The sequence below is a fragment of the Mobula birostris genome, chromosome 16 (assembly GCF_030028105.1).
Source record: "Mobula birostris isolate sMobBir1 chromosome 16, sMobBir1.hap1, whole genome shotgun sequence".
NCBI classification, from domain to species: domain Eukaryota; kingdom Metazoa; phylum Chordata; class Chondrichthyes; order Myliobatiformes; family Myliobatidae; genus Mobula; species Mobula birostris.
Window position 1 is genome coordinate 73,301,747 of NC_092385.1, and position 15,758 is coordinate 73,317,504.

At 41.9% G+C, this 15,758-nt stretch overlaps 1 protein-coding gene across 1 annotated transcript in view; it reads right to left on the bottom strand.

Moving 5' to 3' along the window:
* celsr3 (cadherin, EGF LAG seven-pass G-type receptor 3) overlaps positions 1-15,758 on the bottom strand; it is a 359,789-nt gene that overhangs the window by 58,896 nt on the left and 285,135 nt on the right. The window contains exon 23 of the mRNA XM_072280082.1: positions 592-718. Within this exon, the coding sequence (XP_072136183.1) occupies positions 592-718 (127 nt within the window). The remainder of the gene's footprint in view (positions 1-591; positions 719-15,758) is intronic.

Genomic DNA, 15,758 nt, shown 5'->3' on the forward strand with positions numbered 1-15,758 from the left:
CTGAATATATTGCTCTCACTATTCTATGATCAAAATTTCTCATTTTTTCCCTTTTGGTAGCATGTGCCACCATGTTGGAAAAACTGATACATTCTTTCGAACACAAACTCTGAATCATATACATCCAGTTTGCAATGTCTTATCCTGAGACTCAGCAGATTTTTAAAAATTTAGTATTTGTAATTTCTTGTCCAGTGTGCCAGCACAGGCTTTGCAGTGGTTCACCATGGTAGTTCACACCACCTTCTCAAAAGCAGTTAAAGAATTGGACAATAAATACTGGTCCTGCCCTTGATGTTTATTTCCAATAAAATGAAGAAAGAAAAAATCCAAATATGTCTTAGTCTTCTGAAACCAAAATGGCAAGGTAAGTTATATATTTACCCAAGGAAAGAAAAAAAACACACGGCTGGAAATCTACTTTCTATAAGCATACCGTCCAATTCTACTGCTTGCTTAACCCTGGCATTTAACAATAAGTTATCCAGAGGTGAACATTTTGTCAATAAACTGTTGTCATAAATCAATGTTCTGTTCTGCAGCTCAAAGTTTTCAAAATAGAACAACTATTAGTTTGTTAATAGTGCTTACCTCACGATTTGAGCTATCCATTAGAACCCCAAAGATCCCAAGCTGTGAGCACTGACATCGGACATGCGTGGTATTTCGGTCAACAAGGTCACAGTCCTTTGCTGTCCAGGTGCCAGATGGTTCAGACCTACATGACAACATAACAAATTTATGAAGTACTTTGACAGCTATTATTAATTTAGGTATAGACCCAACACAGTAGGAATACAAAAAATAAGAGGAACTTACTGTATACTCCTTCAAAAAAGATATTAAGTTTTAAATTAAAGTTGCACATTTACAATTCCTCTTTTTTCATATTTTGCTGTAGTGCACAGTTGAAATCCAGAGCAGATTTTTGTGACTGTGAAAATGTGAAACTAATTGCATATTAAGTTGACAGCCCAAAATAGCATTTGAACACATTAGAGTGTTGATAAGCCCATTCACAATATCCTCTTAAATAATTTGTAAACTTGTTAACTGAATTTCACAGTTTTCATCAAACACTAGCCATCTGGAATTTCTATCTGGGTTCATCTTATGTTTAATTATACATATATGCCAGATGGAAGCCTTAGAGAAACAGTAAAAGTCCTTTCTGACCTTTTCTTGATATACCTAGAATTTTGAATTTTGTGAAACTTTGGAAGCAAATCACATTTTTATTTGGTTTCTGTGAGTATCACTGCACAAGGATTGGATAATGAAGACTGCAGACACTTAATCTCCTTATCTTACACAAAAATCATAACAAATAGAAACAGAAGCTGATATTTTACCTTAGTTCCAAAACCCACATAAATATCATTATTCATATACAGTACATAGTAAATAAGCCCCAACAACCTTCATGGGTAGAGAATTTCACCCTATATTTTTATCCTACGGATGAATGCAGGATTTCTTCTTGTCTCTGTCCTGAATATCTTATTTTGAGATAAAGTCTGATACTTCATTTTGAGGCTGTGATGCCTGGCTCTGTTCACCCCAACCAGAGGAAACATCCACCCCTCATCTACCCTGACAAACATTAGAGTTATACACTTTTCAAAGTAACATCCCTTGATTCTTCTGAACTCTAATCCCAGTCTGCTTAAAATCTCTTCATACAGCAGACCCTCTACCCAAAAATTAATCAGAGAATCTTCAGTGTCTCTCCTTTGTTGTAAGTTTACCCTTCTTAAGGTAGAGTACCCAATCAGAACACAATATTCCAGATGCAACAATTGAGGTCGAATGGCTTTACTCTTCCACACAAATACTCTTGTAATAAAGGTCAAAATATCTTTGTTTTCTGAACCTGCATGTCAATTTTCAAAGATTTGTATATGAGAAGATCTTAATTCATTTGAATATGAGCACCTTTTAATTTCTATTTAGGAAGTGCTCTATCTCATTTCATTAAAATGGATGACCTCACACTTTTCCCATATGATATTCAATTTGCAATGTCCTTCTGCCATTCACTGTTTCTACACTTATCTCCCTGAAGTCTTTACATCTTCTTCAGAGATTTGTATACTTAGCAACCTGGACATAGTACGACAGTCTGCACATAGGATAATGTAATTGGTGGAAATGTACACAATTCACGACTGACATTGAGTTGGGTTCACTTTAAGAGGTTGGTCTGATGTGATGATGTAATTACATGAAGTACAGTTACTGCACTTTGTGCTCATGTTTTGGAGTACAATAAATAAGCTGCTACAATTTTTCTTAAACATAAAACACCTCACTTCGTTTTATTTGTGAAAACCTACACCAGTGTCCCCAAAGCTCTAGGACAATTCTAGAGTTATTGAACATAGCGGCCAACGCAGTCGCTTTGAAACTGTAGGAGTTTTGGGAGAAAAATGCCATTTGCTTGGTTGTACAAGCCAAGGCCTAAATCACGCTGTGGGAATTCTCCGCCAGTAACACCAAACATTTATATGTGGTAGGGTTGCTCAGAAACTCCACAGCTGCGAGAGTGGCAAGTCTATATGAACACCAGACTGAACACAATAAAGACCGACTGCTTAAAACTTACCTTTTACAGACTTTTGGATTGTCACTGAGCACACCAAACAGTTGGCTCCTTGCCTGGCATTGGCAATGCTAACCCATCGGAGCTAATGGACCACATATTGTCTCTGCTGGGAAATCACCAACCTTGTTTTATTTTTAAAGAACCCTTCATGCAGCAAGTGCGTGATCAAGTTCACAGAGTCCTCGCTAATGCACCATAAAAGACTATAGGGAGCTTGCTAAAATGGCAGACATCTAAATTCAGACAGGCAGAGGTGCATAATCCTTCCACCTTTCCCTGCCTCAATATGCCTGGTCAGCGAGGCGTCCAAACAGACAACACCAGGTCTGTGTTTTTACCATGTTTGCTTTGGTGTGCCGACCACCTTGCAGCTTTGACAGTGCCAGCGCATTGGGACATCAGAGGCCTGTGCATACCATGGGTTCCAGCTGCCAGGGACATCTACAGTTCATTACAGACACCTTTGCAGGGTGACGCTTCCTGTGTGACACGGATACTCAAGTGAGTGTGCTGCCGGCATCACCTATTGATAAGAAGGCAAAGATCAACAAAATCTCACTGTAAAGGCAGCAGGATCCAAAACTTATGGGACATGATGGGTGATGCTCTGCTTCAATGGGCCATGTTAAACATGGGACTACATCCTGGCTAAAGTGGTTAGACCTCTGCTCAGTGAAGATTTTCTATGTGCACAAGGACTGTTAGTCAATCTTAAGAACACCGGCTTATGGTTCTTAAGGTCTTTGGGTCACTACCCTGCTCCCCACATTATAGGCACCTGTTAGTCTCATGAGACCATGGATTTGCGCCTTGGAAGGTTTCCAGGGCGTAGGTTTGGGCAAGGTTGTATGGAAGACCAGCAGTTGCCCATGTTGCAAGTCTCCCCTCTCCACGCCACTGATGTTGTCCAAGGGAAGGGCACTAGGGCTGATACAGCTTGGCACCGGTGTCATCGCAGAGCAATGTGTGGTTAAGTGCCTTGCTCAACACGCTGCCTCAGTCAAGGCTCGAACTAGCAACCTTCAGATCACTAGACCAACGTCTTAACCACTTGCTCCCCATAATGACTGTCGAATAGATGCACCACAGCATGTGAGTTTACTCAACTGCTGGGCAAATTCTCAAACTTCACCAAGCCTACACTCCCACAATTGGCCTGCCAGTCCATGTCCATGCACGTAGACTGGACCCAGAAAAGCTGACAACCACGAAGGCTGTTTGCCAACATGGAAAGACTCAGCATTGTACGCTGGTCGAATAGCCCCTGGGCTTCACCCCTCCAAATGGTCTCTAAGCCTGATGGTGATTGCTGCCCATGTGGCGACTACGGACGCTTTAATGAGGTCACCACCCCCGATCAGTACCCGGTCCCACACATCCAAGACTTTTTGGCAAGTTTGGTCGGAAAGATAATTATTTCCAAAGTTGATTTAGTTAGGGGCTATCGTCAGGTCCCTGCGTATTCGGAGGACATTCCCAAAATGGCAATGATAACCCATTTGGCCTCTGAGTTTCTGTGCATGCTGTTCCGGCTGAAAAATGCAGCACAGACTTTCCAACAGCTGATGGACTCTGTATTTAAAGACTTAGACTTCCTTTTTGTTTACCTGGATGATATACTTGTCACGAGTGCATCCAAATCTGATCTCTGCACACTTTTCAAGTGTTTAAGCTAACATGGTTTGATTATTAACCCTGGTAAATGCCAGTTTTTATTGTCAACCATGACTTCCTTGGCCATTGCATCTCCACAAAAGGTCCAAAGCCCCTCACATCAAAAATAGCTGCTATTGTGGATTTCCCACTATTCCACACAACAAAAAAGCTACAGGAGTTTTCAGGTACAGTGAACTTCTATCACTGCTTCATTGTGCAAGTTACTGAACCTATGCTTCCCCTGTATAGAGTTCTTAACGGCAATACCCCTAATCATGTCCTTGACTGGTCAGCAGACATGATACCAAACGAGCTCCTTTTAATGTGACCCGACTGGCGCGATCGTTCCCCAGCACATCCATAGCCATTAATACTGATGCTTCAGACTATGCTGCGGGTAATGTGCACGAACAGTTGGTTGAAGGCACATGGCAGCCACTCACCTTCTTCAGTCGGTAGCTCTATCCCCCCGAAAGGAAGTGCAGCATGTTTGACTATGAGCTTCCAATGAGCATGGTAATCACACTAATATATACTATCCATGCATGTTAATATTTGCATCTGATGTTCAGTTATGAACAAATGAGACAACACCAGTAAAAATAAACACAAGAAAGAATGCAGGTGCTGGAAATCCTGAGCAACACACACATAAAATGCTGGAGAAACTCAGCATCTATGGAATTGAATGAACAGTCAATGTTTTGGGCCAAAACTCTTCTTCTGGACTGAAATAGAAGCGGGTAAGATGCTAGAATAAAAAGGTGGGGGGGAGAGGAAAGAGGGCAAGCTAGAATGTAATAGCTGAAGCCAAATGCATGGGAAAGGTAAAGGGCTGGAGAAGGAATCTGATAGGAGAGGAGAGTGGACGATAGGAGAAAGGGAAGGAGGAAGGGACCCATGGGGAAGTGATAGGCAGGTGAGAAGAAGTAGAAGGCTAGAGTGTGGAATAGAAGAAGAGGGGAGGGGGAGGGAAAAAAGTTACTGGAAGGAGAAATCAATATTCATGCTATCAGGTTGGAGGCTACCCAGACAGAATTTAAAGTGTTGCTCCTCCATCCTGAGGGTGGTCTCATCTTGGCACAAGAGGGAATCATGGACTGACATGTTAGAATGGGAATGGGGATTAAAATGTTTGGCCACCGGGAAGTTTCACTTTCTGTGGATGGAGCGGAGGTGCTTGATGAAGCAGTCCCCCACTAATGACAGGGTCCCACCAATGTAGATGAGTCAGCACTGGGAGCACGGACACAATAGATGACCCGAGAGGATTCGCAGGTGAAGTGTTGCCTCACTTGGAAGGACTGCTTGGGGCCCTGAATGAAAGTGAGGGAGGTGGTGAATGGATTGTGTAGCACTCGGACCGCTTGCAGGGTTAAGTGCTAGGAGAGAAATTAGTTGGTAGGGACAAATGGACAAGAGAATCACCCGAGGGAGCTGTCCCTGTAGAAAGCGTGGGGGGGGGGGCATGGTAGTGGGTAGGTAAAGATATGTGTAGTGGTATGATCCATCTGGCAGAAGTTACGTAGGATGATGTGTTGGATGTGGAGGCTCGTGGAATGGCAAATAAGGATGACAAGAGGAACTCCAACTGTTAAAGCGGCGGAAAGATGGGGTGAGTGCAGACGCTTGGGAAATGGAGGAGATGTAGGTGAGGGCAGCAACAATGGTGGGGGAAGGGTAACACAGTTTTCTGAAGGAGAAAGACATTGCTGATGTCCTGGAAAGGAAGGTCGCATCTTGGGAACAAATGCAGTGGAGGTGAAGGGACTGAGTAAAGGGAACAGCACTTTCACAGGGAATAGGGTGGAAATAGGTATAATCAAGATAACCATGGGAATCTGTAGGTTTATAAAATATGTCAGTTGACAGTTTGTCTCCAGGGATGGAGTTAGAGAGATTGAAAGAGGGAAGTGTCAGAAATGGACCAAGTGAATTTAAGGACAGGGTGAAAGTTAATAAAATTGATGTGTTCAGCAGGGGTGCAGGAAACACCACCAGTGCAATCGTCAATGTAGCGGAGGAAGAGTTGGGGAGCATTACCGGGGAAGTCTTTAAATATTTAGAACATAGAACATAGAACAGTACAGCACAGTACAGGCCCTTCGGCCCACAATGTTGTGCCGACCCTCAAACCCTGCCTCCCATATAACCCCCCACCTTAAATTCCTCCATAAACCTGTCCAGTAGTCTCTTAAATTTCACTAGTGTATCTGCCTCCACCACTGACTCAGGCAGTGCATTCCATGCACCAACCATTCTCTGGGTGAAAAGCCTTCCTCTAATATCCCCCTTGAACTTCCCACCCCTTACCTTAAAGCCATGTCCTCTTGTATTGAGCAGTGGTGCCCTGGGGAAGAGGCACTGGCTATCCACTCTATTCCTCTTAATATCTTGTACACCTCTATCATGTCTCCTCTCATCCTCCTTCTCTCCAAAGAGTAAAGCCCGAGCTCCCTTAATCTCTGATCATAATGCATACTCTCTAAACCAGGCAGCATCCTGGTAAATCTCCTCTGTACTCTTTCCAATGCTTCCATTGTGAGGCAACCAGAACTGGACACAGTACTCCAAGTGTGGCCTAACCAGAGTTTTATAGAGCTGCATCATTACCCCGCGACTCTTAAACTCTATCCCTCGACTTATGAAAGCTAACACTCCATAAGTTTTCTTAACTACCCTATTTGCCTGTGAGGCAACTTTCAGGGATCTGTGGACATGTACCCCCAGATCCCTCTGCTCCTCCACACTTCCAAGTATCCTGCCATTTACTTTGCACTCTGCCTTGGAGTTTGTCCTTCCAAAGTGTACCACTTCACACATTTGTCCAGTGATTTAGGCTAATGTTAAACAGGTGGGTTGCTGGGCTGCACCACTTATTAGGCTAGAAGGGCCTGTTCCGTGTTGTACCTCTAAAGAAAATAAAAGACCTGAAATAAGGAAATAAAAGTTGTATTTGGACAGGGTGGTTTGGCTTTGTATGCTGCATTGTTTGGGACCGAGAGTCACAAATCATCCTTGTAGCCCTGCTGATAAATGTACTGTACTTTAATGAGAAGTGCTCTGAGGGGAAACAAAAAAGCCAAAATGATTTTTTTGACATAATATTAAATAACAGTACCAAATTGTGATTATGTTAATTTTGTGTACGTTTACTAAAAATTATCATGAGCTGCAAATGTAAAATGGCATAATCTGGTCAATATTTTTTTATCTGGAAAAGACAGGAGGGAGTAATTGAAAGAATGAACTCCACTAATAAAGAAATCAGCTTTGCTTTACTCTTGCATTTTATGACACTGCCACATGCCTTTGACTCAATTACTGCCTTGAACCTTATTTGCAGCCATCTGCACAGAACAATTGAAGACTTTTGCAGGTCAAAAGATCATGGAGCTATCATGGATTGCAAATGAAACAGGGTCAAACAGAGTTTGTCAACACAAACAGTTTCGGAGGCGGAGTGGAGTGATGATGGCGCTAAACCATATAACAATTATAGCACGGAAACAGGCCATCTCGGCCCTTCTAGTCTGTGCCGAACTCTTATTCTCACCTAGTCCCACTGACCTGCACTCAGCCCATAACCCTCTATTCCTTTCCTGTCCATATAGCTGTCCTGTTTAACTTTAAATGACAACATCAAACCTGCCTCAACGACTTCTGCTGGAAGCTTGTTCCACACAGCTACCACTCTCTGAGTAAAGAAGTTCCCCCTCACGTAACCCCTAAACTTTTGCCCTTTAACTCTCAACTCATGTCCTCTTGTTGGAATCTCCCCCACTCTCAATGGAAAAAGCCTACCCACATCAACTCTATCTATCCCCCTCATAATTTTAAATACCTCTATCAAGTCCCCCCTCAATCTTCTATGCTCCAAAGAATAAAGACCCAACTTGTTCAACCTTTCTCTGTAACTCAGGAGATGAAACCCAGGTAACATTCCAGTAAATCTTATCTGTACTCTCTCAATTTTGTTGACATCTTTCCTATAATTCGGTAACCAGAACTGTACACAATATTCCAAATTTGGCCTTACCAATGCCTTGTACAATTTCAGCATTACATCCCAACTCCTATACTCAATGCTCTGATTTATAAAGGCCAGCATACCAAAAGCTTTCTTCACCACCCTATCCACATGAGATTCCACCTTCAGGGAACTATGCACCATTATTCCTAGACCCCTCTGTTCCACTGCATTCTTCAATGCCCTACCATTTACCATGTATGTCCTATTTTGATTAGTCCTACCAAAATGTAGCACCTCACATTTATCAGCATTAAACTCCATCTGCCATCTTTCAGCCCACTCTTCTAATGGGCCTAAATCTCTCTGCAAGCTTTGAAAACCTACTTCATTATCTACAACTCCACCTATCTTAGTATCATCTGCATACTTACTCATCCAATTTACCACCCCATCATCCAGATCATTAATGTATATGACAGACATTGGACCCAGTACAGATCCCTGAGGTACACCACTAGTCACCAGCCTCCAATCTGACAAACAATTATCCACCACTACTTTCTAGCATCTCCCATCCAGCCACTGCTGAATCCATTTTACTACTTCAATATTAATACCTAACGATTGAACCTTCCTAACTAACCTTCCCTGTGGAACCTTGTCAAAGGCCTTACTGAAGTCCATATAGACAACATCCACCTCTTTACCCTCGTCAACTTTCCTAGTAACCTCTTCAAAAAATTCAGTAAGATTTGTCAAATGTGACCTTCCACGCACAAGTCCATGTTGACTGTTCCTAATCAGACCCTGTCTATCCAGATAATTATATATACCATCTCTAAGAATACTTTCCATCAATTTACCCACCATTGACGTCAAACTCACTGGCCGATAATTGTTAGGTTTACTCTTGTGTCACGCAGGTGAGAAACTGCTAGAAAATTCAGCAGTCTAATGAACAAGGGGGCAATTATAAGACAGAGAGGACTTTGTTTTGATAACACTTTTAATTGTGGCCTTGAGAGAGAAAGAGTACGGCGCCAGCTGACACATGAGCTAAGTCACCATGGTAACAGCTCAGAGTGGTTGAGCTAACGGACAGTTGGAATTTCGGATGGATTATAAAAGTTGATCATTTTGTCTGATAAGGCAGAGGAGGCATGACACGAGGGAACTGCGGAAGCTACCCAAGAAACCACTGGTGGAGTTTAAGACCACCACGAGCGGGGAGGCCACGGACCAATTAATTTCGACCTGTAATTACCAGTGCGGGTAAGAGCTTGCCTGTGGGGGTCTGCTGGTGGTGAACCCATGTTGTGGGTTAGTAGACCGTTCCCCAGGAGGGCTGTCCATCTGTGTCTGTGTAGGGGGTCACACCAAGTGACTCTGAAGACTTCGGAAGCAAGAGCAACTAAAGCTGCCAACTTTAGCATCAACTCAATTAATATATATATATAAAATAGTTTATAACCTGCATCGTATTATCCGGCTTAATGATATTAATTTGTTGTAGTAATATAGTCTTAATTTATAGTAAGCCAGACTCCAGGTGTGTTCCATTTCTGCTGGTCCTTTTCAACCCGTCACGGGGTTCGTGACACTTGGAACACTTTTTAAACAATGGAACAACATGAAGAATATGCCAATCCTCCAGCACCATCCCCATTTCTAATGACATTTGAAATATTCCTGTCAGAGCCCCTGCTATTTGCACACTAATTTCCCTCAAGGTCCTTGGGAATATCCTGTCAGGATCCGGAGACTTATCCACTTCTATATTCCCTAGAAGTGCCAGTACTTCCTCTTCTTTAATCATCATAGTTTCCATAACTACCCTACTTGTTTTCTTTACCTTACACAATTCAATATCCTTCTCCTTAGTGAACACCGAAGAAAAGAAATTGTTCAAAATCTCCCCCCATCTGTTTTGGCTCCGCACACAGCCATCCACTCTGATTCTCTAAGGGACCAATTTTATCCCTCATTATCTTTTTGCTATTAATATAACTGTAGAAACCTTTTGGATTTATTTTCACCACTGTAATATTTTCTCTGATAAGCAATGCAGCACCTCCCCCTCTTGCCCCTCTGATTCTATCACACCTGAAGCAATGAAATCCAGGAATATTTAGTTGCCAATCACACCCCTCCTGCAACCATGTTTCACTAATAGCTACAACATCATATTTCCAGGTATCAATCCTTATTAGGGAGGGGAGAGGGAGGGGAGAGAGGGAGGGGAGAGGGAGGGGAGAGAGCGCGCGCCTGTGGTATGTCAAGTACTGGGTGAACAAGTAGTCTTTGGGGTAACTGCAAGTCTGTGCCTTTGCTGTGGCTTTGCTCACACTTGAGTGCTCGGTGGCCGGTGCCGATGCTTCTTATTTTGCTGGTGGGAGGAGGGGGGATTGTTGCTTGCTGCTGCTTACGTGGGAGATGGAGGGAGGGGAGCTGGGGGGACTTTGGGGTTCTAACATTTAACTCATTCATTCTTTGGGGCACTTCTCTGTTTTCGTGAATGGTTGCAAAGGAAAAGCATTTCAGAATGTATATTGTATACATTTCTCTGACATTAAATTGCACCTCTGAAACCTTTAATTATTCACATTCTCCAAATATGTCAAAACATTACCACCCTTTCTTCTTGACAGCCTTCCATTTTATACCATATTCCTTTAAACAGAAAATAATTAGATTTTATAAGTGTTACGCCTATAGCTCCCACCTGACACCAGGCCACATGAAGTACATCAATGATAGTGTATGTATCTGCAGCAACACTCAGTAAAATTACAAATTACTTCAAGAATGCACATATTTTTGAGGGTAATGAGTGCAAGTCAAGAAAATGCTGTTTTTTTAAAATCACTTGGAATTAGTGCAATAGAGTAGAAGACATTACAATTAAATTGTAATCTTATAAACATAACAAGATTACAATCACAGGTAGATGGGGTCATAAAGAGAACTTTTGGCACATTGACCTTCAAAATCAAAGCACTGAGTACGGGGGTTCAGACGTTGTATAAACATTGGTGAGGCCTAGTTTGGAGTATTGTATGCTGTTTTGGTCACCTACCTACAGGAAAGATATCAATAAGATTAAAAAGAGTACAGAGAAAATTTAAGAAGATATTGCTGGAAGTTAATAACCTGAGTTAGAGGGAAAGGTTGAATAGGTTAGGATTTATTCCCTGGAACATAGGAGAATAAGGGCAGAATTGATAGATGTGTATAAAATTGAGTGGTATAAATAGGGTAAATACAAGCAGGCGTTTTCCCGGCTAAGGTTTGGTGAGACTTGAACTAGAGGCTATAAGTTAAAGGTTAAGTTAATAAAGTTGAAACACTTAAGGGGAACCTGAGGGGGACCTTCTTTACTCAGATGGTAGTGAGAGTGTGGAATGAGCTGCTAGTGTAAGTGGTGGATGCAGAGAAATTTGGATAAGTACAGGAGCACGTCAGGGACGAGGTAGAATAATAGCTATGCACAGACTAGATGGACCAAAAGGCCTGTTTCTGTGCTCTATGATATCTACTGAATATGTAAGTTGTAGGTTTTGCTGAAGGGAATAATGAAAGGATGATGCTAGACCATTTCTTTAACTTGAACATAAATTAGGTATAGGGCATGCTAACTGAGATATGCTGGGAATTCACCTGTTCTATCCTAAGCCAGTCTATCTTGGGTTAGAAAAGGTTCCATTATTAATAATGATGGGAAAAGGTAAGGGAGTTCAATGATTGTTTTAAACTTATTTTGTTTAATACTTTTAATTTTTTTAGTGCAGAGGCTATGATTAACTTTATTTCCAAAAATATGTGATTTCTAAGTTACAGCCATGCCCTCTGTCAAGTTCAAGTTGAAGTTTAATTGTCATTGAACCATACATGAGTACCCATGAATACAAACAAACCAGTGTTCCTGTGGGCCAAGATGCAAAACACAGTAACAACAGTCATACACAGCACAAGGCACATATAAAACAGCAGTAAACACATAGTCGCACAAAAAACAAATATAACCCATGTCCCTGAGTCCATAGATTTTGTCGGCAAGAAGACCACAGCAGTCGCTGACGAATGATGCAATCCAGCTTGTCTTCCACCAAGTTAACAATGGAGGCAGCGGGTGGGAGAACAGCCTCTAACCTGCATGTACGCCAGACCATATCTTCTCCCACTTCACCTATCCTGGGCAGCTGCAACAGGCGATAACGCGGCATGAGGCCTAGTCTGCGCAACAACCGAGGTCATGCAGCTTTCCACTGTAGGACTCAAGATGTTCTCGAGGCTTCAACATGACATTACTGCTCTGAAACTCCTTGCACCCTGCCCAGAAAACTAAAACTAGTTACTGGGGAGGGGACAGTTAAGCAGTGACTTGAATCCAGCTCAGTTAGGTCCAACAATTGACGTTTCAGGCAGAGACCCTTCATCGGGACTCCTGATGCATCCTGATGAAGCGTCTTGGCCCAAAATGTCAACTATTTACCTTTCTCCCCACCCCAATCGATGCTGCCTGGCCTGCTGAGTTCCTCCAGCATTTTGTGTGTGTTACTTTGAGTTCCAGCATCTACAGGTTTTCTCTTGTTTGTCAATTAGGTCAATATTGAGTAGGTACCTGTCAACTTGTTTAACAAAATTAAAGAATTCATTTTCTTCTCAGCTTCCCCAGGCACCCTAATGGCGTAGCAAAATGGTGCTGCATCTGTGAAGTGGGAGTTTCCCTTGGAACCAACATGCTCTGTAATTTTCTACCAATCAAAGATGAATCAAATCCCTCAGACAAGAAAGTTTGTCAGAGTTTGACATAGACGAGTGTTTGGTGACTCTGGACCTCTATTCACTGAAGTTCAGAAGAATGAAGGGTGACCACATTGAGCCTACCGAATACTAAAAGGCCTAGATGGAGTGGAGGTGGAGAAGATGTTTCCAATAGTGGGACAGTCTCTGATCAGAGGATACAGCCTCTGAATACATCTCTTTGGAACAGAGCTAAGTAGGAATTTCTTTAGCCAGAGGGTGGTGAATCTACAGAATTCATTACCATAGGCAGCTGTGGAGGCCAAGTCAAGACTATATTTAAAACAGAAGTTGATAGGTTCTTGATTAGTAAGGGCATCAAAGGTTACGGTGAAAAGACAGGAAAATGGGGCTGAGAGAGAAAATAAATCAGTCATAACTAAATGACAGAACAGACTCAACATATCATAACAATTTACTAAAATTGCCCTAAAAGAGACAAATATTTTACAAACAGTGATACTCATCTCCAAAAAAACTGATCAGATTAGTAATCTATACCTAATATATGTAGATACAATATAATCTTTCATACTAAAACATCAGAATGGAAAATATTTAAATGCAAATTTCAGAGTGGGTTACTACTAATAGTTGCAATAATCTGAGGTTATCTTCAATAGGGAAAGCAATGTAAATTTGTTTCAATGACTTGAACCACAGCAAAATAAACAATAAGTCAATATTATGAGAATAATGTGAATAATTTGAATAAAACCTCAGCTGATACAAGTCAAATAAATATGGTAACCCAAGACTAATTATATACAGTATATATTTTGTCAAATTGAAGGGCTCCTATTTTGCACTGAAGCAAAACATCCTTGTTGGTTTTGTTACCATGGCAAAATTAGAATTGTGTTTTCACAACTGAAGAAATTTCCATTTACGATCTACAAACACTGAACCTAAACAGTCTAAGCCGCATTATTACCCTTCAGGAAGCGCAAGACGAAGGAACACGTACCAAACCTCAGAGGGATCAGAAGTGGAGAGAGTGAGCAGTTTCAAGTTCCTGGGTGTCAAGATCTCTGATGATCTAACCTGATCCCAACATATTGATGCAGTCATAAAGAAGGCAAGACAGTGGCTATACTTCATTAGGAGTTTGAAGAGACTTGGTATGTCAACAAATACACTCAATAACTTCTATAGATGTACTGCGGAGAACATTCTGACAGGCTGCATCACACATTGGTAAGGGAGGGGGGTGGGGCTACTGCACAGGACCGAAAGAAGCTGCAGTGGGTTGTAAATTTAGTTGGCTTCATCTTGGGTACTAGCCTACAAAGTACCTGGGACATCTTCAAGGAGCAGTGTCTCAGAAAGGCAGCATCCATTATTAAGGACCTCCAGCACCCAGGGCATGCCCTTTTCTCACTGTTACCATCTGGCAGGAGGTACAGAAGCCTGAAGGCACACACTCAGCGACTCAGGAGCAGCTTCTTCCCCTCTGCCATCCGATTCCTAAAAGAACATTGAACTCTTGGACACTACCTCACCTTTTAAAATATATATTATTTGTTTTTTGCACGATTTTTAATCTATTCAATATATGTAGACTATAATTTATTTATTTATTTATTATTTTATTTTGGTTTTTTTCTTCTTCTATATTACGTATTTCATTGAACTGCTGCTGTGAAGTTAACATTTCACGACACATGCTGGTGAAAATAAACCTGATTCTGATTATTAATACATTCAAGATTCAAAGATTCAAAAAACTTTATTGTCATTCTAACCATACATCAGCTCTGCAGGGCAGAATGAGACAGCGTTTTTCAGGGGCAGTGCAATCATAACATAACAAACTCAACACTAAATAATAAACATAACAATAAATAGTAAAACACAACAGCCACATGTCAGTTAAAATCAGTTATAAGTGTCCAGTGCAAGTTAAAAGTGTCCAAAGCAGAGTCAGGTAGAGCAGCTATTTAGCAGTCTGACTGCCTGTGGGAGGAAGCTGTTTAGTAGCCTTGTGGTTTTAGTTTTGATGCTCCTGTAAAGTTTGCCTGATGGCAGAAGAACAAACAGTTCATGGAGAGGGTGTGAGGGGTCTTTAATGATATAGTGTGTCTTCTGGAGGCATCAACTCTGAAAGAGGTCTTGGACAGAAGGTAGGGAGACCCCAATAACCTTCTCTGCTCCCCTAACCACCCTCTGCAAGGCTTTTTTGTCGACAGCACTGCAACTGGAGTACCAGGTTGTGATGCAAAAGGTCAGCACACTCTCAACCACGTCCCTGTAGATTGTAGTTAAGATGTTAGTGGGGAGTGATGCTTGTTTAAGCTTCCTCAGAAAGTGCAATCTCTGCTGGGCCCGTTTCACAATCCCAGTGGTGTTCTTGGACCAGGTGAGATTGTCCGAGATCTGCACCACAAGGAACTTGATGTTTTCCACTCTCTCCACTGTGTAGCCGCTGATGCTGAGGGGTGTGTGCTCAGGCTGAGACCGTCTGAAATCGATGATCATCCCCTTGGTTTTGGTGACATTAAGCATCAAGTTGTTATCCCTGCACCAGCTCTCTAGGTGTTTGACCTCCTCCCTGTACATAGTTTCATCATTTTTGCTGATGAGCCCCACCACTGTGGTATCATCTGCAAATTTAATGATCAGGTTCTCCTTGAATCTGGCTGCACAGTCATAGGAAGTTAGTCAGGGAGCACGTTTCTATTTTCTACATTCAGTTACCTTTTCGGATAGTAAATAGATTGG